The sequence below is a fragment of the Macrosteles quadrilineatus genome, unplaced genomic scaffold (assembly GCF_028750875.1).
Source record: "Macrosteles quadrilineatus isolate MER2022 unplaced genomic scaffold, UCM_ALF_1.0 Scaffold_4__1_contigs__length_99947679, whole genome shotgun sequence".
In the NCBI taxonomy this organism is placed as follows: Eukaryota; Metazoa; Arthropoda; class Insecta; order Hemiptera; family Cicadellidae; genus Macrosteles; species Macrosteles quadrilineatus.
The window spans coordinates 25,714,172-25,741,883 of record NW_026542597.1 but is presented as its reverse complement, the minus strand read 5'-3'; the positions used below and the strand labels follow the sequence as shown (position 1 = coordinate 25,741,883).

At 34.9% G+C, this 27,712-nt stretch overlaps 1 protein-coding gene across 1 annotated transcript; it reads left to right on the top strand.

Annotated features, from left to right (window-relative positions):
- The first annotated feature begins 166 nt into the window (after positions 1–166).
- On the top strand, positions 167–25,730 carry LOC128992812 (DNA damage-binding protein 2-like). The gene is made up of 12 exons (XM_054416553.1): positions 167–286; positions 2,795–3,028; positions 6,009–6,242; positions 7,806–8,114; positions 9,280–9,489; positions 10,226–10,392; positions 10,853–11,020; positions 12,277–12,408; positions 13,609–13,741; positions 21,291–21,347; positions 21,714–21,858; positions 24,241–25,730. Exons 2-12 carry the CDS (start codon positions 2,795–2,797, stop codon positions 24,315–24,317), a joined length of 1,866 nt encoding a protein of 621 aa, XP_054272528.1. The 5' UTR covers positions 167–286; the 3' UTR covers positions 24,318–25,730.
- The last annotated feature ends 1,982 nt before the right edge of the window (positions 25,731–27,712 follow it).

Genomic DNA, 27,712 nt, shown 5'->3' with positions numbered 1-27,712 from the left:
CCTTGCTATAAATTATTAATCCGAACCAATAAATATATTATTATATGTGAAAAGCATTGAGGCTTGAGGGCTCTTACTCGATGTCGCGGGAAAATTATTGGAAGGAGAATATGTTTTTTTATCGAAAATACGGAAAAGGAAGCAGGAAAGAAAGGAGAAGGAGAAGGAGTTTATGTTTACTAACAACATTCTTCTTCGCCCGTCATGCAAATTATTATATAAGTATTGGTAGCAATAGATGCAGTAAAAATAATTGATTTTGTTAATTTTACCCTCCCAGATAAAGGTAACCATAGGTAACTTAATTTAAGTTAGTTTTTTTTATTTCGGACCTTGCCTCATTTGTTGGTGAACACCTAACCTAGTTCATGTGTAGTGTGTACAGTTTGGGTTATCCATGTTGATTGTAGGCTAGGCTTGGCTACTCATGTCTTATATTTAAAAGGCTAAATTGTATAAGTTCTTCAAAGGTCCTAATTCGTGTTCATTTAGTCCAATAAACAATCTGTTTTGATTTACTCAGCATAGCCTACCTAATTGTGGTATAGCGTATAAACACATTAGCCTATATAACTAAAGTTAGGTAATGGTTCGTTCATCGCACTAGGCCTTTGATTTACTTAAGGTATTTATTTATGGTAATATTATAGCCATTTTAGGCCTACAACAGTTAACAATATATATTCATTTGAGATACCTAATAAAAAAAAATGTGACATGAGTTACTAATCAATAACAATAACTTATTATAACATAACAATAGTGTAAACCAGTTACAAATGACCATTTTGTTACCGGTAACACATTTGCTGCGGCCCACCAAGTTCAAATGGCGGCGTCAAGCAGATCCGTTTGACTTTCAAATCTTTCGGTCTGACGTAAGTTATATAGCAAAATGACGTGCGGTGATGTTCTGCATTACCTACGACTGGAGTCGACCTAGTTTGCTTAAACACCCACAGATAGTAGCACTGTCTGGAACAAGCCGGTGCCATTGTAATGCCAATAGGAGGGAGAAAAACTGGACAACTTGATTTTTAAGCATACCTGAAGGGGGTTTTACAGGGAAATTTACTTCCAACCTACACCACAATAAAGCACCCATTCCTTGTTAAACGCAGACATAAAAATACCCATTCTTCCTGGTCTGCTGCTGCTTAGAAATTTAATGGAATGTAGGCAATGCATATTCTACACGAGCTTGAAACCGGCTACGGGATTCTGTGCAAACTACACGTGGTGTGATCCAAGTCCCAAAGACACTGGATACTGGATGGGCGCGGTGCGGTGAAGCACGCATTTAGCTGGAATCGTCCAACTCAAGCTATTAATTTGGACCAGTTATTCTTTAGTTTGTTTATTCACATTGTTTAGAATAATATAGTTTACTTTAACTTCCAAATGGCTTATCTCCGATGAATACATTGCAATTTTAATTGTATACAACATATTCTGTTTGTCATATTGTAATTTTATTTGTATTTAGTTTGGTATTATAAATAGGCTAAATGGGTATCTAGGCCTATTGTAATAAATGTTAGGCTGATAAATTTAATGTAATTTATGTCAAACCCATTACTTAAGTTACTAGCTGAAGCTAACCAATCATTTTTATAGTTAAAATAAAAGCTGAAAAATTATTTGTATAGGCTAGTTAAAATAAAAGTCTTTTGACTAAAGTAATACAACATGTGAAAAATATGAAAACTACCTAACTTGATTTATGATCAAACATTACACCACACCGTGTTGGACCAACTTAAACGCAACTGGACAATATTATGTGAAGTAAGCTGCCGAAGTAAGTAGAATAGCTAGCGGGATTCCCGACCCGGGATTAGGGCCGACATTGACATTATCTCCACGCTCCCGCCTACTGACGCGTCCACCCTCGCCGAGAATCTCGCTTGTGTAGATACGCCAATTTAAAGCAATGATCCCTGTCGAGCACATGGCCCAGACGCGGGAATCCCGTCTAGCTTTCACGCTCTTTAAGAATAGGCCTAAAACAACAATTAATAGTGAAGAAATAAATTATACAAAATATAGATAAAGATGAAATAAAAGAAAGATTGTGATGATATACAGTATATTATACAAAAGATAATGATAGAAATAAAAGAAAGATAACTTAGAATGAAATTGTACAAAATAATAAGGTAAAAATAACCTACCGTACTTAGTGAAAAAATTTACTGGGACCATGGCGTCGTCCTGTAATCCAGCTACTAACTTAGGAGGTCACGAATTGTGGATATTTATAGGCATGCACTGTGGATGCGATACTCTTGGTGTGGATTAACGTCCGCACAAGTGAGTACTACGACTATCCGCAGTACCTACTATCCTGATAATAAGACCAATTTGTATATACACCAAGGAAAAATGTGGTTCGGATTCCACTATAAACTGTAGGTCCCTTAGTTGCCATTAGCTGTGTGGGCTATTAATTAACAGCTGTGTCTAAGGAATGTTGGCCTTAGTCACTAACAAGACTACAAGATCGCGCCACTCATCCTACACTCATCTCCATTCATACTTGGCTTAAAATACCTACTGTGTATGGTCGCCATATCATTGAACAGTATTAACAGTATCCGCAGTACTAATCCTGATAATTAGACCAATTTGTAAATTACAAGGCCAAAATTTAGTTCGGATTCCACAAACTAACTTAAAAAATTGGGAATAGGTACCTTTAAAATTAGGAAATGGTTTAAGTAGGCCTAACTTAGTCATTAAAAGTAAATAGAAGAAAGTATATGTTTGAAGGCTACAGCTTACTTGTTCACAGATGCCTAAGCAACGAAAAGGCAAAAAGGAAAATGAAGATGTTTCTAAGAATGACACATCACTTGATGAACCATCTACAAGTTCCCAACCGATACAAAGAAGATCGTCTCGTAGAAAAGCTTCCCCTTTCCGTGGGTTTGATGAAGCTATCGACCAAAACAATTTAACAGTAATGAAAAGTGTTGCACAGTCTAAAAGGGACGAAGACCACCTTCCAGACGAGGAGTTAGAAGGTGTAAGTACTCAGTTTTGCATCTAAAATTAATTACAGCACTTATTGTAGATTTAACTGTAGATAAACTGAAAAAAGTTGGTGAGAGATTGCAGCCTTGCCTAAAACCTGTGTTAGTTTTGAAACTGTCAGATACACCTCCTTCACACCACACACTTGAACTGGTACTGTTGCAGTAATTTTTTAATACATACAGCACGCGCTTCAATAATCCCAAACTTGAGAGTAAAAAAAAAAATATTTTCAATTGATTGTATCAAAATCCGTGCTAAAGTCATCAAAAAACGCATAAAGCTTTCCCCCTTTTTGTGACAGACGTAACTCAACCATACAAGTCAGATTAAAACTATTATCAATATAGGAGTAACCTTTCCTAAAACCCGTTTGAAATTCTGTTACTATTTCATTTTCTTGAATCCACTTTTGAATTCTATTGTTTATTAGACTTGTGAAATTTTTGGCCACGCTTTCAATAAAAGATAATCCACGGTATTTTTCAACTAAATTGAGGTCTCCTTTTTTGTGTAGAGGGAGGAAATAATTGAGGTTTTGAAAGTTTTTGGAACAGTTTCACTGTTAACAATTTTGTTGTAAATTATTAATAAAATTCATAGGAAATTCTATCTGACCCCGGGGCCTTATCACACTTTAATGTTTTCAAAAAATTCTTCAGTTCAGCAAGAGTGAAGTCACTATCTAATCGGCAGTTATCTATGAGCGGTTCAGCATAGCTGATCGCACCTGCCCTGATGGGGGGATTCAATAAATTCTTAAAATGTGTTATCCATTTTTCAGGTGATGTTTCTCCCACAACATTACTACCTTTCTTTTTTAGTGTATTTATAGACCGCCACAATGATTTGCCAACTTAAATCAAATATAACTTTATTATAGGCCCTAATAACACCTTTTCTTTATAACACACAATTTCTTATAAATATTTAACTGTTTATAGCGAATTTCCCATATAGGGAATAAGCTATTACCGTAGTACTCATGGTAAGACCTGGACGCGGGACCGATTTTTTTTTTCGTTTTGAGGTCCCTAGAGGCCAAAAACACCATTCGTTCAAATTCATATATATATATATTTATATATTTATATATATATATATATATATGTGTGTGTGTGTCCGTTAGCACGATAACTCAAGCAAAAATGATCCGATTTTGATGAAATTTGGTACAAACGTGTAAACCTACGTTTATTCGAACGAGTTCGCGATCCAGCATGATCAGATCATGGGAACGGGGGTTTATGGGGGGTTTTATGGGGTAAAAATAGGTTTTTCCCATTTTGACCCAAAAAACATAAAATTTTGCAATTTTTTTCCAAACCATTTTGTAGAGCTTAAAAAAACAAATAGGTAATTTAGTATATTGAAGCGTTATTATGCGCCTAATGGTTACGGAGAAAATTCCAAAAAATTGTAAATTTAAAATTCCCATGTTATTCTTATGGAGAATAAGTAAACTGTTGTAGTTTGCTTGTTTATGAACATATTTTGATCAAATTTGGAAAATGTTTTTATCTCTTACTAACTATTAACATTTTACAAAAAAAAACAGTTTTACCCTCCCTGATGCAGCAAACCTAAGTACTTGTTAAACTAATTCTATTTAAATCGGGAATAAATGTTATATTTTTAAGTAGACATTTCAGTGTACATCCAATCAGTCAAATGGAAATTCGCTTAGTCTGCAGGTTTGCTGCGGCGGGGGTATTATATAACTGAGTTTGACTAGCCTATCTTTGAATTTGTTATCCTATATAGATTAGGAAGCCTGAACATTCTTTTTCTTTCAGCTGAGCATTTGTGGTCAAACCATGGCTGCTTATTTCCTACTTGATTTTTTCGTACGACATTGCTTTGTTTGTGTTCAGACGACTTTAAGATGCACTCCATTGACTCATTCACATTGTCCTGGTTATTATTTAAGATTTTAACTTGCAATAAGTTCAGCTTAATACGTTCATTGTAATTTAAATGGTGGACCATTTTAATTTAGGTAGTAAAGGTAATAGATTCCCTTCATTCTGTACCTCTCCACCTGGGCTCACAGCAAATAAACGAACTTCACAAGGGAGATGGCCAGACCCCTGGGTATGGCACAACTTTAAACTCACTAACTATGTATAAACAGTTTACAGATACCAGTGCATAATCAATAACTGAAGAACTCCCTGGCTCTATGAACGTGTACTCCCTGTCCTTATCACTTTTGGATCTCCCATTCAAAATAATAAATCCCTTGTTGCCCATAACATATAGAATCTTACGCCATCTCACATTAACTGTCTTATCTTTTGATCTTCTACCATCTTCAAGGTTTGTTATAATATGCCCTATCTCCCCACCTGAATACCCTGTTCCTCCCCGGTTCTGCCGTTCAAATCCCCTGACAGAACCTAATTATCCATTTCATTACTATTCAGTACACAATTGCCCTCACTATACAGTAAATAGTTAGCCTAAGTGCTTTCTGTTTTAGCTTTGTAGCCTAGACTAGAAAAATCATTGTTTACAGAAAAGAGCCTTGATATTTCAATCCACGGATTATCAAATACTGAAATTATAAATTCTATCGATAACCAAACTCAAACTAGGCCTATCCGAATCCGAAACTTTCTTAATCAACAATAATATAACAATCGATAACATAATAAGATGGAGTTGTGTATCAGAGTTTTGCTTAGAAAGGGATTTGTAAATTGAGCTGAATTTTAGTAAACTTACTTAGGTCTCTACTTAGAACTTTCTCTCTACAAGGCACACCATTAGTTTCCCAAGTTAGACTCCAACAAAGCTACATAAATCTTAGACAGGTTTGCTCATTGCAAACATTCAAAAGAAATATTGAAAATGTTTATAGACTTGCAGGGATAATACCTTAAAAATTAGGAAAAGGTTTTTGTAACTTAGTCCTAAAAGGTAAATAGAAGAACTTATATGTTCGAAGGCTATAACTTACTTGTTCACAGATGTCTAAGCGACAAAAAGGCAAAAAAGAAAATGAAGATGTTTCTAAGAATGACACATCACTTGATGAACCATCTACAAGTTCCCAACCGACACTAAGAAGATCGTCTTGTAGAAAAGATTCCCCTTTCCGTGGGTTTGATGAAGCTATCGACCAAAAGGATTTAAAAGTTATGAAAAGCGTCGTACAGTCTAAAAGGGACGAAGACCACCTTCCAGACGAGGAGTTAGAAGGTGTAAGTAAACAGTTTTGCACCTAAAATTACTACAGCGCTCACTTATTGTAAATCTAAGATTTTTTTATTTTTACTTACTCCCCATAGGCTTACCATTTATATGCACAAAGTATTGTCATAGTCTAACCAACACAAGTAGACTTCTCATCCCATTGTAAATTTTGAAGCACGTTTTTCGTGTCTAGTTTATGTACGATGACACTGGGTGCTAGTGTCGACAAAATTTTGTTTGTATTAATTTAGGGTTAATTTCTTGATTTGTGCACAGAACTAACAATAAAATTGTCTTCAGCTGTTCCATAAGGATGAGAAATCTACTAAGGGAGTATGTTTTATCTATGGTATTGTTTTTTTAAACAATTTTGAGTTTGAGGTTTGGGGGGAAATTTCTGTTTAGGGTCCCCTTGAACCAAAAATAGTGCACGTCTATCTGTATATGTGATTTGTACAGAGCTACAAATCAAACCTGTGGTTTGGTTTTGATGAAATTTTGTATGTTTTGACTTGACCAATTTTTATTCAAATTGTGTGTAGGAATATTTTAATAGTCATTTTAACTTTAAACATAGCGGGACAACCCCTATTTCTGTAAATATTACGGTTTAAAATTTATATCAACTTTTGAGACTTTTCCAATAAATTATCAAACTAAATTACTCTCACTGCTTAAACCCATTTGCCATGATACGGGCTGTTGACAAGCTAACGGAAGAAAGTATGTGTCAGATTGCTGATACCGTTTATTTTATTGAACTTTCAGACACACAGAAGCTCTTCCATTGAACGATTCAATCACTCAGTGTTCTAGGTTCATATAAATTTGGTAGTCCTCCTATCGAAAAGAGGAAAAGAAGCATGTTAAAATATACGTAGGAGTCAAAGTCGCAGAGCTTTCATTCTACCAGACCTAAAGAGCATTACAATTTTAATGTTTGTTATGGAATTTTGCATGTGGGATCACTAGACATAAGTTAGCTTAAGAGAATTGAAACATTTGATTAGGCCTACCAAATACAAGTTTAGGGGAATATTTATACTTACATTTCCAACACTAGACTTCGGCTTGTTAATGTTTTGCCAGGACGTTTTTTATTTTTGTTTTTTCCACTTTTGCTTGTTTTTTGCATTAGTGTGCTCTTGGGCCTACTTTCCGTGAAATAATTTTAAGAAAGTCTATTTTCTTAAATTGTGTAGCCTAGGTTCAGTTTAAAAATAGTATAAAATGTGTAAATTACTTAAGTTACATGATAATAACAACTTACAACTGAATAAATTAGTTGTCACTTATATAAGTCTATACTTGTATAGACTTGTTTGTGTTTAAGTATATTCTTAAATTGTTTACTAACTGGAAACTGTGAAAAAATATAAATGCACCATCAACTACTTATTGAGGAAAAAGTATATGATAATTAATTCACACGTCCCCTGATTCAGTTTTGTATGTGAAAGTATACCTAGACGTGTTTAGTTTAGTCGGTTTGCTGGTTTGGGTAATTCGTACACTAAATTACCCCAGGGCTGAGTACCCTGTATAATTTGTTCACATTTTTTGTTTTGCAGGTTGTAACTAAGAAAAGGAAACAGGTTTGCCCACCCAAGAACTCTGAATCCAAAAAAGTTAAAGTAACTAAGGATCCTAAAAAGGGACATTCAAATGATATTAAGAAAAAACCCCAAAAGGGTGACTTTCCAAGTAAATTCAGGAGCCGTCCACCAAAACATGACATACTTAAAGACTTGACTCATAGATCAACGTCCAACAATAACAGTAACACAAGTTTCTTGGGCGCTGAAAGCAAATTTGGAAATATTGTTAATACGTTTGATAGCTTACAAAGAGGTGTTTTCAAATATTCAACTTTTGATGAGGTAACGTATGTGTTGAATAGTGTATAGTGGTTGTATATTGATAAACATTTTTGTGAGGTAATGATGAAGATTGGTAAGAGAATAATCACACTAACCAATAAGGGGTTCAAAGCAGAATACTGACAACCCACCAACAATGGATAATTGCCAGAGATGCATTAACCCTTAGAGTGCCAGGCGAGAAATAAAAGTAACGCTCAAAAAATGCCGATGATTTTTCCCGAAGGTCGCGCTAAAAATGCCGAGTGCGATCTGGCGATTTTTAGGTTAAAATTTCGTAAAAATCGAATTTTCGATATTTCGACCAACGAAAATCGATGTATCGCATCTAGTAACTTTCGACTCAATGTTAATATATGGGTTAAAAGAATCCGAGTATCCATTCGGTTGTTATGACAACTGTTCGATCATTACGAAACGTCCGGTCAGCCGGACTTTGGCACTTTTGGCTCGTTCTAAAAACGTCCAGTCGGCCGGACGTCGGCACTTTTGGCTCGTTTTAAAAACGTCCGGTTCCCCGGACGTTGGCACTCAAAGGGTTAATTGTCAATCTTCATATGGAAGATTAAATTTGTAAAAATATTTAATACTTTAATAATTTTCAATGAAATGGCGACCATACAAAGTAGGTATTTTAAGATTGTTGTAAGAAAGACTTAGCAAACCAAAAGTATAGCTTTTATTCATTCAAAATTACAACCATGTTTTAGTAAAGAACAAATACAATATTTACAAACAAATCAAATAATAAATATTATCAGGTGATAATGTTCACATCACCACAAAGCTAAGTACAGTATGAATAAATAAGTTATTGGCTTAAATAAGCTGTGGCGGAATTAGACATTCTTTCAATAAGTACTAAGTAGGCCTACTCATTAAACCGTAATGTTATGCAAAAAGGTAATAAATCTGATATTCCAAAGATATATTTTAGGGAAAATACAATCAGGTAAATGGAAACTCGCTTAGTGTGCAGGTTTGCTGCGGCGGGGTTATTATTTTATGTGCTTGCCTAAAAAAGTCTGGAAATCAAGTCTGAATTACTTTGATGTCGAATGAAGCTCCAAGCATTCATATCATACCGTAGCATTATTGTACTATAATTTATCTTATTCAGTTGATTTTTAAATAGATAACATAAATTGTTTTAAAATTATTTCAGGTTGCTGAGCAGGTAACCTTGAAAGAACTCAGGCGGTTCATTGTCTTTGCAAGGAATGAAGACTCAGATCGCCGAATAACTGCGATAGCATGGCATCCAACTAACCCGCGTGTTTTAGTCTCCGGCGGAAAAGCTGGAACTCTAGTCTTGTACGAGGTTAATGAGAATAAATCTACTTTCAATGTTGAAGCAGATAAAGTGTTTCCTGGGGTGAGTGAATTATGTTATTAAGGGACCTAAGAATGTATAAATTAATCAGAATTACAGATGAGCCTGTTAAAAATATTTCATTGAACCGCTGGACAAAGGTGTTATGATATCCTCTCTCTGACTAGTCTAGATCGAACTTAAGTAAAATACCATGAAGATGTTAACTTATATTATTTTTAACAGACGGTTGAGTCTCTTAACCTTAGTGACATCTTGAATTATGTACAAATCAATTTTTCCATTACATTCTCTATAACTAGCATAAGTGCCCACTCAACTATGAAGCTATAGAGAATTAGCCAATTTAAAAAAAAGCTTTATTGAGCAGAAAATTTTGTAGTTGAACCTTGAAAATAGGGATGAGCTGATATTGGTTCTCAATTCATTAAAAAAATTACTATTTGAGGAATCGATTCTTTTTGCTCTGTGACTCAGGACTATACCGATCCCTGCACCTCCCACTATCGAAGCAGAATCACAGTATCGTAATTACCTTCATGTTTGTGCTAATTTGGTAATCTGCGTGACTGGCGACATGGTAAATTTGCAGCAAGGAAAGCTTTGCAGACGGCTTCCACAATTACTTTAATCACTGTCTTGTTTGTTTTAACCTCTTCCACTAAAGATCCTCAATTCCACCTTATCCTTGGTTGACTAAACTTATTTTGTATCCAAACAATTGTAATTTACACTATTTTATGTTTTAGTTTTGTGAAATTTTAAAATTATAAATTAGTGCATACTACAATTTGTTGGGCCAGGAGGGACGATGGAAAATATCAGGTTTAATCCCAAGAGCTGTGACACTCAAGTGTTTACTGCTAGTGTTGATGGCTCTATAGCTTCGTATCATTTTGAAAACTTTATCCGAAAATCCCTTATTGAATCTCCTGACTCTCACCGGTAAGTTTTAAAGGAAGAAGTTAAGCTTAAACCTAACTCTATCTTAATTAAAGATAAGGTAAAAAGAATTGTCTACAGTAGCAATAGCATATTTCTGTTTGTTGACCAAGTAAGTTTCCAAAGCTAGTTGTAGAGATTTTTTATCTGTTTTTTATTCTTTATTTGTTTTATGGTTTGTAGGAAAAATATTATGTGCAACTTGAGTGCAAAGTGCAATTGCCTCACTCGAGAAACCATTCCTCACTCGCCTACGGCTCGGGAGTAAGTATTTCTCTCGAGTGAGTCAATTGCTCACTTTGCTCACTAGTTGCCCAAATAGGCCTAACTATTCTTTCATATCAGCTGTTATCGAAAATAACTACTTTCTGCACAGAGTGATTAATAAAAACGTTACACTATACAATACACAAAATCTAGAATATTTCACTATTACTAAGTTTTATGTGTATTTGTTTAACAGGGTGTGGTTTTGTGGACTAGATATCCACCAAGATGGCAAGTCAGTGTACGGTGGCGACTCAGAAGGAAACATAGCCATTCATCATCTCGACAACGGCAAAACTGAATATAACCTAAACACTTTTAAACTTCACAGAGGCAAAATTAGACATCTCGAGTTCAATCCTAGGTGAGCAACTGGCAAGAATGTAGTAGATAAGTCAGTTTGTTAACTTTTATTTGTACATTATTATTAACTTCGCACACTGTCGGGTAAAGGACTATGGGTAAAAACACACTTACAGCAATTGATCGCAGAGTAATTTAAAACAACAAATAAAATCCATACAATCAAGTCGTAAAGCTCAAACAGCTATTGTGAGCGTAGCGGCACAGTTAAATTTGGAACAATCTCTTTGTTTTTTCTAGCGTTTGGGAGCGGCAACGTTTAGGCAACAACGTTTTTGTGAGTCAGTCTGCTCTAGACTCCACCTGTTTACTAAAAAATACCACAATTCTACGTACCGGTACAAATCCATTCATTTGAATTTTTGATTGTCTGAATGTGATGCGTTCCTAATTGATTCAGAATTCTACTTAACTTAAGTAAATTACGTCAGGCAGCTCAATAATATGTTGGTTAAGGACATGTCTCTCGTAGTAGTAATATTTTCATCCACTTAACGATGTTTTCAACTAAAGAGTTACACTAGTCTGAAACTGACAATAAAGTTCTAATTAATACCTAAACATATCATGAGCAAATATATTATTGACATTATTTATGTAAGTAATCTAGCCTTACTTTATGTGTAAAAGCTCAGCGGCTAAAAACAAGGATTTTTCAATAAATACTTCCCTGTGATCAGAACAGAAAGCTCTATAATCTGTGGAGCAATAAAGCAATTGTCTGAGGAGTAAAAATGTTAGGCCCTTTGGTTTTGCTCCCCCATGGCTATACTCCTCTTATGGTAAATAGACGATACCAGCAATCTGACACATACTTTCTCCCATTAGTTTGTCAACAACCTTTATCATAAATAAGCGGTGGGAGTGTCTATAATATCTGAAGGGAAAAATGCATTTTGACACTGCCATTATTGTTCATTCTTCTCCACCTTAAAATACGTGACCCTGATGTGTCGGATTGTGATGTTTTAGTGGTGAGAGTGTTCTATGGCTTTTGACTTCTTGCATATATATAGCGTGAATGTCAGCTCAATCTTTTAAATACTTTTACTGGCTCAATAATTCCTATCCTTTCACCTCTCCACCTAACACCCACTTCTCCAATTGCACCTGTGGATATAAACTACGTCCAAAATTCCTGTCCTGTTGAACTAAATTTTACAACGACTATATTTTACAGAGAGTACATTTTCATAGTCATCATTTTGCAAAGCACTAATTCACTAGCCAGTTACAATATAACTTTTGCACTCCTAGGGACCCGAACCTATTGGTGACTTGTTCTTTAGACAAGACAGTAAAATTGTGGGACATCCGCAACTTGAAAGGCAAAACCAGCTGTATTGAATGTCTCGTACACGATTCGGGAATTTCAGCAGCTAAATTCAGGTAAGCAAGTTTAATTCTCCAACGTCACTGCCAATTTACTAATATAACAATTTACATCAACCACTCAAAGAATATTTTTTTTCTTCAAATAAATCCGTTCATTTTCGCTATTTTTGTAATTTCAATTTCCAATTTGTTTTCCATTTCACGAAAAGGTAATAAATTTTTAGTTATAACAGTATTTCTGTAAACTTTAGGATTTAATTTGTTTTAAGCTCTAATTTTATAATGTTATACTTAAGACGCCACAGAGAGTGGCAACTTGTATTTTTCAAGTGAAGAGACTGGACTCACTAAGTTGTAAATACAATTGTTTAATTTTTTGTTTTACGTTTGCCACGATTACTGGATAATGTGGCAACGTAGTTCCAAGTGAATGTATTGTTTTGTATTTATTTGTTTTGAAGGAATAAACTCATTATTTCATAATATTTCATTATTTCATTTCATTATTTCAATTTTTCAATTGGGCTCTTAAAAAGGAACAGTAATGCCATATAACATCAATTACAATACAACACCTTCCATCAAACTTTTAGTATTTCTTTGTTTACATTTACTATAGTAGAAAGGAATTTTTGTGCAAGAGTAATATCACAATAAACAATGGTAAACAAAAGGGGTAGGTACCTATTTAAGTTCAGGCTGACCATTTAATATGAGAGCTTTATAACGACTAAGTCTAGCTGATTCAGCCAAGGTAAATAAGAAGCCTGATGCCCAAGAGGGTTCAGTAAAAAATAAAATTACATAAATATCTCAGAATTGAGCTCTTAAACTCATGGTAAAATATAAACTAGTTACAGTTGTACAAAGCATTCATGTTTCTATGCACTTGTAGTCTTTCCTGCCCTTTTCAGATGTTAAGCTGCTTATGGATGTTTTTGTGAGGATATCATTGCCACCTGAATGGAAAATAGTCTAAACTTGTACAGGATACACAAAACTTTATACACAAAACATTGAAAATCACAAAATTACTGGGTTTTTTTCACTGGGTGATTTTTATTTCACTGTCACTGACAGCATTTTTAATAAAAGAAAAAAAAGTTTTCTTTAGGTCCAATATGGTGGCCAGTGAGTGCTTATAGAATTTGTTAGACAAAATAATATTGCCGTAGTTGGTAGTTGGTCTAGTCATACATTTAAAAAAACTTTTGTAAAATCTGGACGAATCTGTTAAATTTGTCGTGTGTTAAGCCGCACGGATGGATGTCGTTTACTGACTACAGACATTCAGTGTCAACTGAGGGTGTACAAGGCTCCGTTCTGGACTTTGGAACACAAAATCACTCATCCTCATAGGCACTTCCAGCACCTCACTGTCATCAGGGTAAGTGTTAGTGTATGACATTGTTTCAGCAAATTTCCCATGTAGAGAATAATCGATTACCATAGGTTTCATCGTAAGACCTGGACCCGGAACCAATTTACTTTCCATTTTTATATCCCTAGAGACCAAAAACGCGATCCATTCTAATTTTGATGGATATTTATTTTATACATATATGTGTCCATTAACATGATAACTCGAGTAAAAGTCATCCCATTTTGATGAAATTTGGTACAAACGTGTAAACCTACATTTATCCTAACAAGTTTGCGAACCGGCATGATCAGACTATACTCTTTTCATTGAAATGGCGAACATACAAAGTAGGTATTTTAAGCCTAGTATGAATGGAGATGAGTATAGGATGAGTGGCGCGATCTTGTAGTCTTGTTAGTGACTAAGGCCGACATATTCCTTAGGCCCGGTTCACACAGGCGACTTTTCTAGCTGACTAGGCTGTGACTAGGTAAACAGGACTAGGTAGCGGACCACAGGATCAAATAGAGCCATTCACACGAGCGTAGGGCGACGGCGATCGAGCCGTGTTCAAGCTTGGTGTAGCAAATCATCGTCAGACCCCGCTTTCCAGTCAAGTGTTGCGACTCATCGCAGCTATATAGTCACCCGCTCTAGCGGCGTAGCAGTACATGTAGCCTTATGGGAGAGTTCACGGTCGGTCGTCGCGCCGCAGCTCACATACTTCCTTTGTTCTAATTGGGCGCCAGTGATGGATCTCAGTGGCTTTGATATCGATATTTTCATCTAGTTCATGGACTCGTTGCTCGTGTGAACCGTGCCTTAGACTTGGCTGTTAATTAATAGCCCATACAGCTAATGGCAACTAAGGGACCTACAGTTTATAGTGGAATCCAAACCACATTTTTGCCTTGGTATTAAGTATTAACAAATTGGTCTAATTATCAGGAGATTACAGCGGATGGTCGTAGTACTCACTAGTGCGAACGTTAATCCACACCAGAAAGTATCGCAAAGTCTTGGCAGGCGCGGATGACAGTAATGGTCCTTATAACGAACACAAGTTTCAGAACGGACATTGACTCCGGGTCTGCAGGTTTGCTGCAAGACTCAAACCTAAACAGTTCTGGCAAAAAACCAACACTCCTCACACTATAAAAAAAAACTGAGGTGTGACATTGGTGGAACGTGTGGACGTGTCACGGCTCAAATCTTAATTCATAGATTTGTACATGTGGTACAGTGAACAGTGTCAACAATATAACCGAAATGGCCTAAAACTACAAGTTTGAATACAATAAAATATTTACAAAACTTATGGTCTTAAAAAATTGTTTTTTTCTTCTAGTTTCATATAGATGGCTCGATTATTCTAGGGAATTCCTATATGTTTAAGATATTGGCTGTAAACATAACTCTGTAAACATAAACTGTAAAATGTTTCAAAATTAAAATGCTTCTTTTCTGAATCCTCAGATTTTAAATTGAGAATAATTTGTATATATTTTTGTTCTCCCCATACCATTTTTAATTTTTTTTTTTTTTTAGATCTGCAGAGAGGAAAATTAAAGGAAATTTGAAAGTGCTCATGAGTGAAATACAGGGTGTTCATAAAGGGGTGTCACAAACTTCAGGGGCTGCTACGTTCATGTAAACATTGGTCGAAAACAATTTGGTTTAGCCACTAGCTGCCATTTTTTTTACAAAACAATTTATATATATCTCAAGAGTTATTCAAGCTACGGAAACCAAACTTTACACATACAATTTATTGTGCAAAGAGGCAATTTAAACAAAATTAATTATCTTATTTTCTTTTAAATGAACAAAATGGTGGCATATTTAAAAACTTTAAACTTAAATTACTAACATATGGCTTATTTTATGAAAAAAATGTCAAGAACACTTTTATTTAGCTTTTTTAATTTCCTATCTTAAGATGCCAAGCTCAAAAAGATTGAATAAAAAATAGCCGAAATGTACGATTTGTGTTGTAAAATGGGGTAGAATGAGGCTAAGCTAGCCATGTTTGCCTCATTTTACAACTAAAAATCATTATATTTCAGCTATTTAACTCAAGTTTTTTTTCCCCTCCATGATTTTCAATGTGGGATCGGGCACGATTTTGTTTGTTTTATTTAATATTTGGTGCAATTTAACTGTGAAACGCCAGTCTTATTATACAATAGACCCCTAGCTTATCATTAAGAGGTTTTTATAGGGATTATAACACCATTTTTTTAAACTGAAGAGTTTTAACGCCTGATATGATTATCAGTAGAAAAGCAGTTTTGCTTTTAATAATCATAAATTTTGTAATGTGTACCTAACACAATGTCATCATAACTATAATCCACAATCTCTGACACATTGTGTGACATTGTTTCTCTTTGGAAAACTGCAACTGTTATTTAATTGACCACAAGCACAAATTTCTGTTTCCTCAGGAGATGGAGCCAGCAATAGATATTTTATTCTTTCTGGATGGAACTTTTCTGGAAAATTTGGAACATTCCTACTCAGCTCAGGTAGAAGTCCTTTAACCATCCCTTTTAGGTAGTAAAAGTACTACCTACACAGCTAGCTAACATCTAACATAGCTAACATAGCTAGCTGTTAGCTGGCTAGTTAACAGAGCCTTGGGGTACTCCACATTTTACACTGTTCAGCTGAGATTGAGTTTTTGATATTTGATTGGTTTTTATTGTTATAAGTTATTTCAAAAAATTTAAATCCATCCGTCACGTAGGATCGAAACTAATTTAGAGTTTTTCTTGCTGCACCCAGGATTTTGATTTTGCTGATATCTGAGAATGTTAGACACTGTCTATGTCCAATAGCAATGCAATGACTTGTAAAATATCACACTTTGCGAGAAAAATTTTCAAGAGCACATTTTTCACACTTTCATAAAACACAGTTCTACTTTAAAGTGCAGTAGAACTCAAATTATCCGAATCAATTGGGACCAGACCCCATTCAGAAATCGAAAATTTGAATAATTTAATTTTTACCGAAATTTAGAGTCTTGAAGAAAAAATGCTGAGTCAAGCCGAGCTTTTACTATTGCGATTGCAGAACGCGTTTTTGACGATTTTGCGACCGGAAATTTTACGCTTTCCCCGCGATTTTGGGATACGATTATGATTTTCCGTGACAGCGGGAGATGATGATGGTGTCAACACGACCGTGAGATATGTTTAACATTTTGCCGCAATCGCGAAAAACTATGACGATGTTACCGTGATGGCGGAAAACAATTATGTCTACACTCCCATGGGATATATTTAAAATAACACCATGACCATGGGAGACAATGATGGTGTCTATACAACCGAGGTATATATATGTTATTTTGCCGCGATCGCAAAAACCAATGACGATGTTTCCGTGACCACGGAATACAATGAGGGTGTAAACACGATCGCAAGACTGGTTTTGGATTTTGCCGGGATCACAGCTTCTGCCTTCTTAAATACTATTCTTATAACTGTGGTTTTAAATTATTTCTCTAAGCAATTCGGATAATTGGTTATTCGAATAATTTGAGTTCTACTGTATCAGACTTATTGTATAATGTCAGACTTGAAAAGGAAAAAAATTAGTAAGGTTCCACTGAACAACCTGAGGTCTGGAAGAGTCGTAGGAATTGGCTAACTCAGGAACTCGCTAACTCGGTCGTGTGTCGGAACTGGCTAACTCTGGAACTGGCTAACCGTCTCAGTCAGGAATTGGCTAACTCCGGAACCCTCTAACTCGATTTTGTCTCGCGGCGGAATTTGCTAACTCTGGAAGTCGCTAACCCAGCCACGCCCACTGCATGGAGGGTTGCCAACCTTGCACGACGAAATAATCGTACACTGCCTTATTTCAAAATATCAGTGTCAATGAAGATACAGTAAACGTTATTGTTTTTTTGTTATCAACTCCACTTTGAACAGATAACTAGCCCAAAGTAATTAAAAGACAATTAAAAAGTAGTGAAAAAGTGTTTTTTTATTGAACTGTACAATGGCCAATTAATTAAATGTTTATGATTTTGATCTTAAACATAAATGCTATCAGTATAAAAAAAATAATAAAATATGAAAAATATTGAAAATTCAGTTTAATTGGTACTAAATAATTAAACATCTACGAAATTAAGCTAAAATACACGCAAGTTCTCAAACACGGAAAACAAATTTAATCGTAATGTCGTAATAAACCAAAACCATCAATTAATACAGTAATCAACCATTGTAACTTTCATAACTAATTCATAGATTTAAAATTAAATGTTCGTCGTTGAATCTTCCAACTTACGTGTAAAAAATATGACATAGACTAAGTTTCATAAATAAATTATAGAATAGCTTAGGCCTAAATCTAGGCCTAATAGTTTAAACCAAAGCATTGTAGGTCTACTAGTAAATAATTGCCTAATTCTAAAATGTGTTGAATTTTTTTGTAATAATGTTACATGTTTTAAAACAGTTTTTAGATTGTACACCTATGCACCTCTAGTAAATAATAGGAGAAGATATAATACTAATACATATAATAAAACGGAACAGGGTTATTTTAATTCACGATTCTTAATCAACGACTTGACGGATTTTCCTGATTTGAGTGTTGGGTTTCCTTTATATTGTTTTTATAATCGAGTGTATACCAAGCCATTGCTCGGTTCCCCGTTCCCCGGTAGGCCTACTGAGCTACTCAATAGATAATAGCTTTGTTTTTAGATAAGATCAGGTAGTTTTAGCTATAGCCACCATTCATAAAAATGGTAACAAACAAGAACGCCTGGCAGTGGCGGTTCCAAGGGGGGGGGGGCTACAGGGGCTAAAGCCCCCCCCCTTGGACCCTGGAAAAATAAATTTAAACGTACATTTCGCCCTTAAAACACACAATGTCATAAAACAGACATCAATGTAGATTTTATTAAACTTAATAAGCAATGGCAGGAGTAGTATTAAGTTCCACATAGATCAACTTTGTGGACAATAGCACCGCAAATAAAACAATATTACGCAAAGGAAAGTTAGTTATACAGAGGTGGCTGTGGTTATATGCATCATCCAATTTTTACAGCAGTCAGCTGTTGACATGCTAGGGCAAAGGCGAGCGCCGAGCGCGCGAGCAAGGACCATACAAGGACGGGAAAACAGCTGATTTCCTGATGTTCCATAGTTGTCAAATTGTCTGCTAGCCACTAACTTTACACAGGCCACAGGAATCAATCAGCAATCAGCGGTAGCACCAGTAGCCTTTTACCATTTACTATATTAACACTAATGTTAAAGTTTTGTATAGTCAATGCTATTACCGGTACTGAATTCGATACTATACATATTGTGACAGATCTATGAAATGGACTGTAGAAAAACATAAGTTTAAAAAACGTATCTACTTGCTTGCATGTCATATAAAAAGCATATAATAGGTGAAATGGAAGGTTTTAGGATAATTATTGAGCACAGTTCTAGCCGTTAGAAATGGCCATATAAAAGTGACCAAATGGCTTATTTTTAGGAGATATGGCTTCGTAGTCTACAGTAGGCCTATGTTTTGAAATTCATGAATACAAGTTCGTCATAGTTTGATTTTTAAAATGTCTACTTACTTGCTCATGACAAAGACAAATAACAGGTGAAATGGCAGGTTTTTGGACAGTTGGACACAAATAGACATCAATAACGGCTTTAGAAAGTCAGTAAACAGCCTTTTGGACGATATTGCCGTAGCCTACAATATGTTTTGAGATTTATGAATGCAATCGTCATAGTTAGTTTTAAAAATGTCTACTTATTCATGACAAATAAAAATGGGGAAATGGGAGGTTTTGCACACAGTTCTAGACGTTAAAACTGGCTGTAGAAAGTCACCCAACGGCTTTTTTAGGAGGATATGGCCGTAGTCTACAGTTTTTTGAAATTCATGAATGCAATATGCAATCGCCATGGTTTAATTTTTAAAATGTCTATTTGCTCATGACAAACAACAGGTGAAATGCGGAGTTTATGGACAATTAGGCAAGGTTTTAGGTGTTAAAAATGGCTTTAGAAAGTCACCAAACGGCTTTGAAAATTCCAAATTTTCCCGGGGGAGAACCCCCCAATGCTCCACCCACAGTCCACACCCTCCAAGCCCCCCGGTGGCCCACCCTTGCAAGGTCCTAGAACCGCCACTGACGCCTGGGTCCATTTAGAACCATAAAAACTCAAAACTTTTAAAAAGTAGGCCTACTGAAAGACGTAAAAAACTAAACAAAATTAAGAGAATGACACGGGTTGTACACTACAGTAGGCCTAATAGCCTACGATAATAGAAATTTGCAATTTGTATCTATGCATAGACAAATTTGTTATGCAATCCATTAATACATTAGGCCTACCACTTTATAATGTATTGATCAATATTTATTTAAATTCAATAGCTCTATTTTTAAATAAATTACCACTGCAATGCATTTCTGTAATGACGTTTAACGTGTAAATTTTATCATGATTTATGATTCAATTTTATGATTAAAGGTTACGAGCCCAGTATATAAAATACGAACTTAATAATTTTATTGCAGAAGTTAACAAAATGGTATTTATTCGAATAAAAGAAACAAATGGTGGACTACGAAAATAGATATTTTATAACATGTATGATATCCTAATTAAATGTACAGTATTATCATTTTGCATCCCAATAAACTACTATTTAAGTAAGAAAACCACATATAAAACATACTCCCTTAATCCCTTATATTAGTACATTTCTCATAGTAGTTATGTCCGGTGCACTGTCTTTAGAGGTCGTGTTTTGTTTACAATTGTTTCTTGTTTTCAGTAATTTAAAACCTCGTTTAACCAAATAAAACGTATTAATCACAACTTATAACACGTACCCTATTTATATAACCAAACAGTAAAGAACAAATCATGAAGTTAACTATAAAATAATAGAAACACAATTTCGTCGACACTAGCGATCAGTGTCACCGGACATGAATTAGACACGAAAAACGAACTTCAAAGTTTACAATAGGATGTAAAGTTTACTTGTGTTGGTTAGTCTATGGTAAGACTATAATGCATTTTCTACCCTAATAACCATAAGAATAATATTAAAATACTTCTAAATATATTTATTTTATCGGATACGTTGCCCTTACTCCTAATTATTCGTAGGATACGACATTATGGTACCGATACGATATAGGTACTACACTTTCGGCAACACTGGCCAAAAATCTTCGTGCTTGGCTCCCATTGGACGGCCCGCGAGGCTTCTGATTGGGAGTTAGCGAGTTCCGCCGAGGGACCGAGTTAGCGACTTCCGTACGAGGACGGAATTCGCTAACCCGGCTCTAGAGCGGGTTAGCGGGTTCCGGAGTTAGCCAATTCCGAAACCGAACAAGTTAGCGAGTTCCTCCCATCGACCAAATTTGAAGATAGGGCGTTTAACATGGGGTTAGCGAGTTCCAGAGTCAGCCAATTCCGCGGACCCATCTGGAATATGGAACAGTTACAGTTTCTCAGTATTTCCCTCCAGGCAATTAGAGTATTTCTAACCTAACAGTTGTTTTATTCCCTAGGCAAGCTGGCATCCTCGTGCAGATTTATTTGTCGTAGGACGCTACCCTGACCCTAAGGTAAGCAACCAATCATATCATCACTTTTATCACTTACATTTTTTAATTTTTTTATTATTAATCACAGATTTAGAATTTTACTCAGTAACAAATTACATTTTATGGCTCATTCTGTTCTTCTTTCAAACCGAAACTACTATCCAACATTGATAAAAAGTTGCTTATTTCCTATAAACATTGAAACTGTTTAATTTACAATAAGTTAATTTTAGTGATGAGTTCATGTTGGTTAAAGAATTGTTGTAGACCTTTACCATCACTGATTAAGTGATTTGTAAAACAGAAGTTTAAAGTCTTGTGATTTTAAGTCTGATTCTGTCTTTAGATGGGAGGAACATAATGGTAACTGATAGTTTATTTGTTCAGCTCACAAGTTTTGATCGCCTCCGCAGTGTTGATGTATTTTCCGCCTCATCAGGCAAGCTGTGTAATGAGTTTGGTTCCACCTGTAACCTCATCACCAGTCTGACAGAGTTCAACTGTAACGGCCGCCTCATGGCCTCCACCACTGGTATGTAAAACATTATTGTTAAAGTTACCCAAGTTGCTTTTAGCAGTTAATGCATAACGTCCTGAAGCAAGCTTTCATCAAGCAAAACTCTGCTTCTTATGACATCTCTTGTCTAACATGTAAAAAATAAATTGCTATCATGTACAGTAAGTCCTAAACAAATAATATGTTAAAACAAGATTTATGACATAAAAATAGCATAAAAATAATATTTGGTTTACCCTAATTCAAATCTTAAGTCAAAAAGTTTATCATTTAAATCTTCATACCTACATAACAAAAATGCAAATTTATAACTAGACTAGTGGCTTGTAGGGGCAATAGCCCCTACGGTATGTATGTATTCTATTAATTATTTTGTACAATTTATTAGTCTCATAGGTTACCGTACCCTACCCTGAATTATCGTTTAACATTTTTGTATATTATAATATCTATAACTATAACATTACATACTTGCATAATACATTTTGATGTCTGCTATGTTTAAAATAAAAATTCCAAAAGACGTGCGTTGTGTTTATAATTATAATATAAACGTTCTAATCATAATACAACTAAGGAACATTTTTAATAATAATCTTCATAACTATTAATTTAATATCTATAAATTTCTTTGAATATAGACGAATTCATTTAAATATAGAGATAATGTCATCCTCCAAGTTGTAAAAACCTAATTCTATAACAAAATCTCTCTGAAAAAAAACATTTGTTTAGTATCCATTTTGGCCGATTCCTTGATCTTTATTTGGTTGTAGTACTATTTTTAACATCACCTGGCCGCTATACGCGGTTAAAAGCAGCATAAAATTGACCATGGGTAAACTGACTTTTCCCCCAAATAAATGCCAACTTTTATGAAAGTTTGGCCTTGCGCCTTAATAATAAGTAATGGCGAAAGCTAACCGCAGTGGGAATTGAATCCTTGAAATCATGGAATTGAAACTGCATAGCCTATATTAGGATCTGTAGATATTAGTTTTATTTTTGGCATGAAAAATATGTTCCCTTTGCCTACTCCAGTAAATTACTTATAACTTTACACTTTTTTCATACATACCTAACACAGCCAATCGTACTCTATTAACTAATCCAGACCCTTAAAATTGGGAAAAAGTCTATTTCAGCCGATTTCAGCTTTATAATAGTACTAGCTGTACCCGCGGGCTTTGCCCCTCTTAACTTCATAAGTATTCGCATGGCTCAATCACGTCCTGGTTGAAGTTCGTTCGCTACGCTCACTCACCTTCAGGTTGGAAATCGTTCGCTGCGCTCACTTGTTTTCAGGTTAGCTCGTTCGCTACGCTTACTCGCCTCCAGGTTGATGTTCGTTCGCTACGCTCACTCACCTTTTGGTTGCAAATTAGCTGTTGTCATACATTTAAAAAAGTCATCCCTTTTATTGTTTATCATACAGTACTTTTATAAAGGTTTTTATGTTTTAATATTTAACATTGAAGAATTTAAACGTTGTTAAGTGCACAGGTGTGCTGCGATTGGGGTTTAATACATTTGGACTTATTCAAAAGTAAAATAGTTTTCTGTGCTGCAATCTGTAGAAACACTGTGGCACTATTTCAAATCATGACTAATGCTAATACAGAATGTTGTGATTATTCAAACCTACAAAACAGTTGGTGAAAGTAAACATCTGCTTTTAAATTATATTTATTTGTAAACAATGTAGATCAAAAAGTCTGACATTGGCCCACTTAAAACCCTCTGGGGCAGAACCCTTTTGACGGATCTGCACCAAACTTCACTCGAACCATCTTTGCAAGAAGCTTAATAATGCCTGAAAGTTTCATTACAATCTGTCGAGCGGTTTCGGAGTCCATAACGTATATACACACACATACATACATACATAGTTCCTCTTTTATAGATATAGATATATTACATATTACCATATGTTTTAAATTAAGTTAAACCACATGTTTTAAAGTAAACAAATCAGAAATGACTTGGATTACTATGCTATTTAAATGTGAATTATTTTATTCCGTACCAACCTTTTGGTGCATAATTAAGAAAAATGAATAATTTTCCCTAAAATTCCATGCCCAAACCTTTAAAATGAGACCCATCCCATCTTTCTACGGCCTCCCGTTCGCTCACAATTTCATTGTAAAATTGTGGGCTTACAGAATTTGATATATATATTTATAGATTAGATTACAACAGTAAATTGATATAAAAAGAGGTGTCTGCCAAATAGTCTATGATGTAACAACAAACCTTATCCGGTATTATTTTCTTGGTTCTAATCTTAATTTCAATTGTTCAAATTTGTCTGTTGGAGGGTTTTACAACTTGCTTCTGGTTTTCCGTATTCTCACTAATTATTTTTAAAGTAATTATCAGGTCACTCTGTTACAGGAAGAACATTGAACTTATGGAAACCTGAAATACCTTTCTCTTGGAAAAAACAAAAAAAAATATCACTTACTACCTAACCAACCGGACACCAATAGACGCGCCTTTTCAAGGCACACGTCAGTACAGCAATGGCCACAGTGACCCAAAATGAAGGTTACTTTCCGAACGGCCCTTGTATATTTGGATGAGCTTTTGACAGTAGTGTAAGGAAAACCTTAGTATTTAGAAATATAAACCCCAACAACAAGTTTTTCGTTTCAAATTGATATGTTGGAAGAAGATAAGTTAAAGTTACTAATTCTCAAATATTGACCTTATCAATGTCAAATATTGACCTTATCTAAACCTATTTAAACACAAGTTTTGCTCATATAGAAACTATATTTAGGGTTTGAACAGATGTTAGATTGATTTTAAACATAACAGCGTTTTCTAGCACATGCATATAACATATATTAGGCCTACCATAGCCAAAAAGAATTAATTATAGACCGTCAGCTGTGCTGCGGTTACCATAGGTTCTGGCGCAACCACTTGGAGCGCCATGTAGTTACGGCGTACACGCTACGTAAACTACAGCGGTCTGCGCCGGAACCTATGGTAACCGTAGCACGGCTGACAGTCTATATTTTATTCTTTTTGTCTACAATAGCACAGAATCACTGGATTGTAATAGATTGCAAAATTACATTGTTTACTTTATACATTAATACTTAAACTTAAAATAGAAACAGTTTAGCCATAAGATCGTTAAATGTTAAATGTACATTTTGTAAACAGTTTGTTACTGTATAGATGACTTGTTAGTGAACAGTCTCTAATTGTTTATTTTGTTATGATTGTAGTCAAGGATGTTTAGTGATTAAAGTCTCAATTTTCATAATCATAAAAGTATTTAGTTAAAGTAGGATTGTTCAGCAAGCAAATGTATTAAAGTAAAATAATAGCTTTAGAAATGTTTCTTTTTATTTTAAGGTTATGTTATTAGGAAAAAGCATTTAGCCTGGATTAAATAACTATAGGATGGAGAGAACACAGCTAACTCACATGAAGAAAGGTTGCAGACGAGTCAAAGAACACATAAAAACTCGCACATAATAATACTTGATATTTCGCCTCTTTCAGAGGCTTCTTCAGAAGTAGGCCTAGATGGCAGTTACAAAGACAACAAAAAAACTGGAATATCAAGTAATTTAATAAGCGAAATATCAAGTATTATTATGTGTGTGTTTTTATGTGTTCTTTGACTTGTCTGCAACCTTTCTTTAGGTGAGTTAGCTGTGTCCTCTCCATCCTATATATTTATTCTATCTTTTTATTGTGATTGTTGCTTTTCAGTTAAGAAGAGATGTTCTTTGAGCAATTTCAGAAGTTTTTTCTCAAAAGCTCTCTATTGATAGCTTTCAATCCTCAGTAGATAACTGATAATTAATAATCTTCATGATACATAATAAGTATTCAGATTTGAATAATGTTTTGAGAATAGTACAGTCTTTAAAAAAAATATACAAATTAGTTGTATTTGTTGATACAAATTAGTGTGAGAAATTCCTTTTCTTCAAAGTATGGTTTCTCCAGCAGCCATCTGGTCAGTGCTGTCTTCCAGATGGCTGCTGGAGAAACCAAAAATTGCCTTGATGTGTTCCTTTCTGAGAATGTTTGTAGTACAAGGCTCTTTTGTAAGATGGTTCTACCATAAAAGCTGAAATGATGTAACCGGAGGACAAAGTTTGTAGCGTTGAACATGCTGTGTCAATGAACGTCTTTTGTTTTACTGAGTGAAACTGTGCAAGTTACGTCTAAAATTGAAAAGGATATTTTGAGTTCTTTGTTATTTTTTAGCAGATGTCTCGGTGGTTGAGGACATGAAATAGCTTGATTCTGGTGTATGAAAGTTATCTCAGATCGGTATTAGATGTTCCACCACATAGCAAAGCTATTCCTGAAATATGATTCAAACATCCCAAGTAACTTGGATATTCCGAATGTTTTCATGATTTCTTGTAAAAGACATGATCACTACTACAACACTGCGGCTTGTGTGAAAACCTTGCATTTGAGGAATGCTGATACATCTTGTTACTTTCCCAACCGAGATGATAAGTGAGATGTTTGACCCTTTACTGAAATGTAATTCCTTGTTAGACATTAGAATCTCTTACAGTAAAAATTTGCCGTTTCTTACACAATGTTACGTGAGGTTATTTTATTCTTCACATAAGATTGACCTGAGTGATGACGCTTTTTGAAAAATTTACTGAAGCCGTTCCATTTTATACTCATTTTAGATCTGATTCTGAGCTGTTTTGTGCTTTAACATTGAATAATGCTTGAGTTTCTTGAAGATTTTGTTTGTCCCTAAAGTTTACATTTTTACTGGCTGTATATGTTAATTACATTTTTGTTTAGCAGAGGCAGTTTACATGCTGAGATAAGGCTATTTATGAGTAAAAAAGTTTAAGAGCTCACTTGAAAGGTTTGCGACGTTATGCATCTAATGAGGTATTGAAATGTATCTTTTAAAAGACAGGCTTATTTTCTTTATTCTTACTTGTCCACAGGCCTACTACAGTAGAACTCTCAATTATCCGAATTCCAACTATTCGAATCGAGCATTATCCGAATCACTTACAGAAAAGTAATAAAAAACCTAAAACCACAGTAATAAGAATGGTTAAAGGAGGTAGAAGCCGTGATCACAGCAAATCCAAAAACTCTCTCACGGTTTTTTTTTGTATTGTCTTTCGCTGTCACAAAAACATTCTCATTGTTTTTCCTAATCGTGGCAAAATCTAGAATATCTTCCACGGTATTGTAGACATCAACATTGTCTCCCGCCATCATGGAAACTAGTAATCATACTCCGCAATCGTGGCAAAATCTTGATCATTATCTGCGATCTTGTAGAAATTATCATCGTCTCCTGCGACCATGGAAACAACCTCATCTTTTTCCGCAATTGTGTCAAAATCTTGAATATACTCCTCAGTCTTGTAGATATCACCTTTGTCTCCCGAAGTCACGGAACATGATAATCGTCCCATGCGATCGCAACAAAATGGTAAATTTTGAATCATGAAATATTTTAATGGCGCGTTCTGCGATTACAATTTTAAAATCTCGGCTCTACTGAGCCTATTTTCTCTAAATTAGAGTAAAATTTCAAACATCCAAATTTGTTATCACCCAACGTGTTACGGTCTCTATCGATTTGGATAGTTGGAATTCAACTGTACATTAAAACCTAAGTAACGTCTGTCCTTCCAAGGAAAAATGAATGGACCATTTTACCAGCCACTGTAACAGATGTACCTGTTTTTATAGATTAGTTGTGAAGTTTGTTGATAGCTTAGTAATGAAAATATTACACTTATTTAAAAGTGCCTTATGATGCACAATAAAGTTTGTTGATAGGATCTAAATGATCTGTTATTTATAAGACATTAAAAATTGAAAACCACGTTAAGTTTGG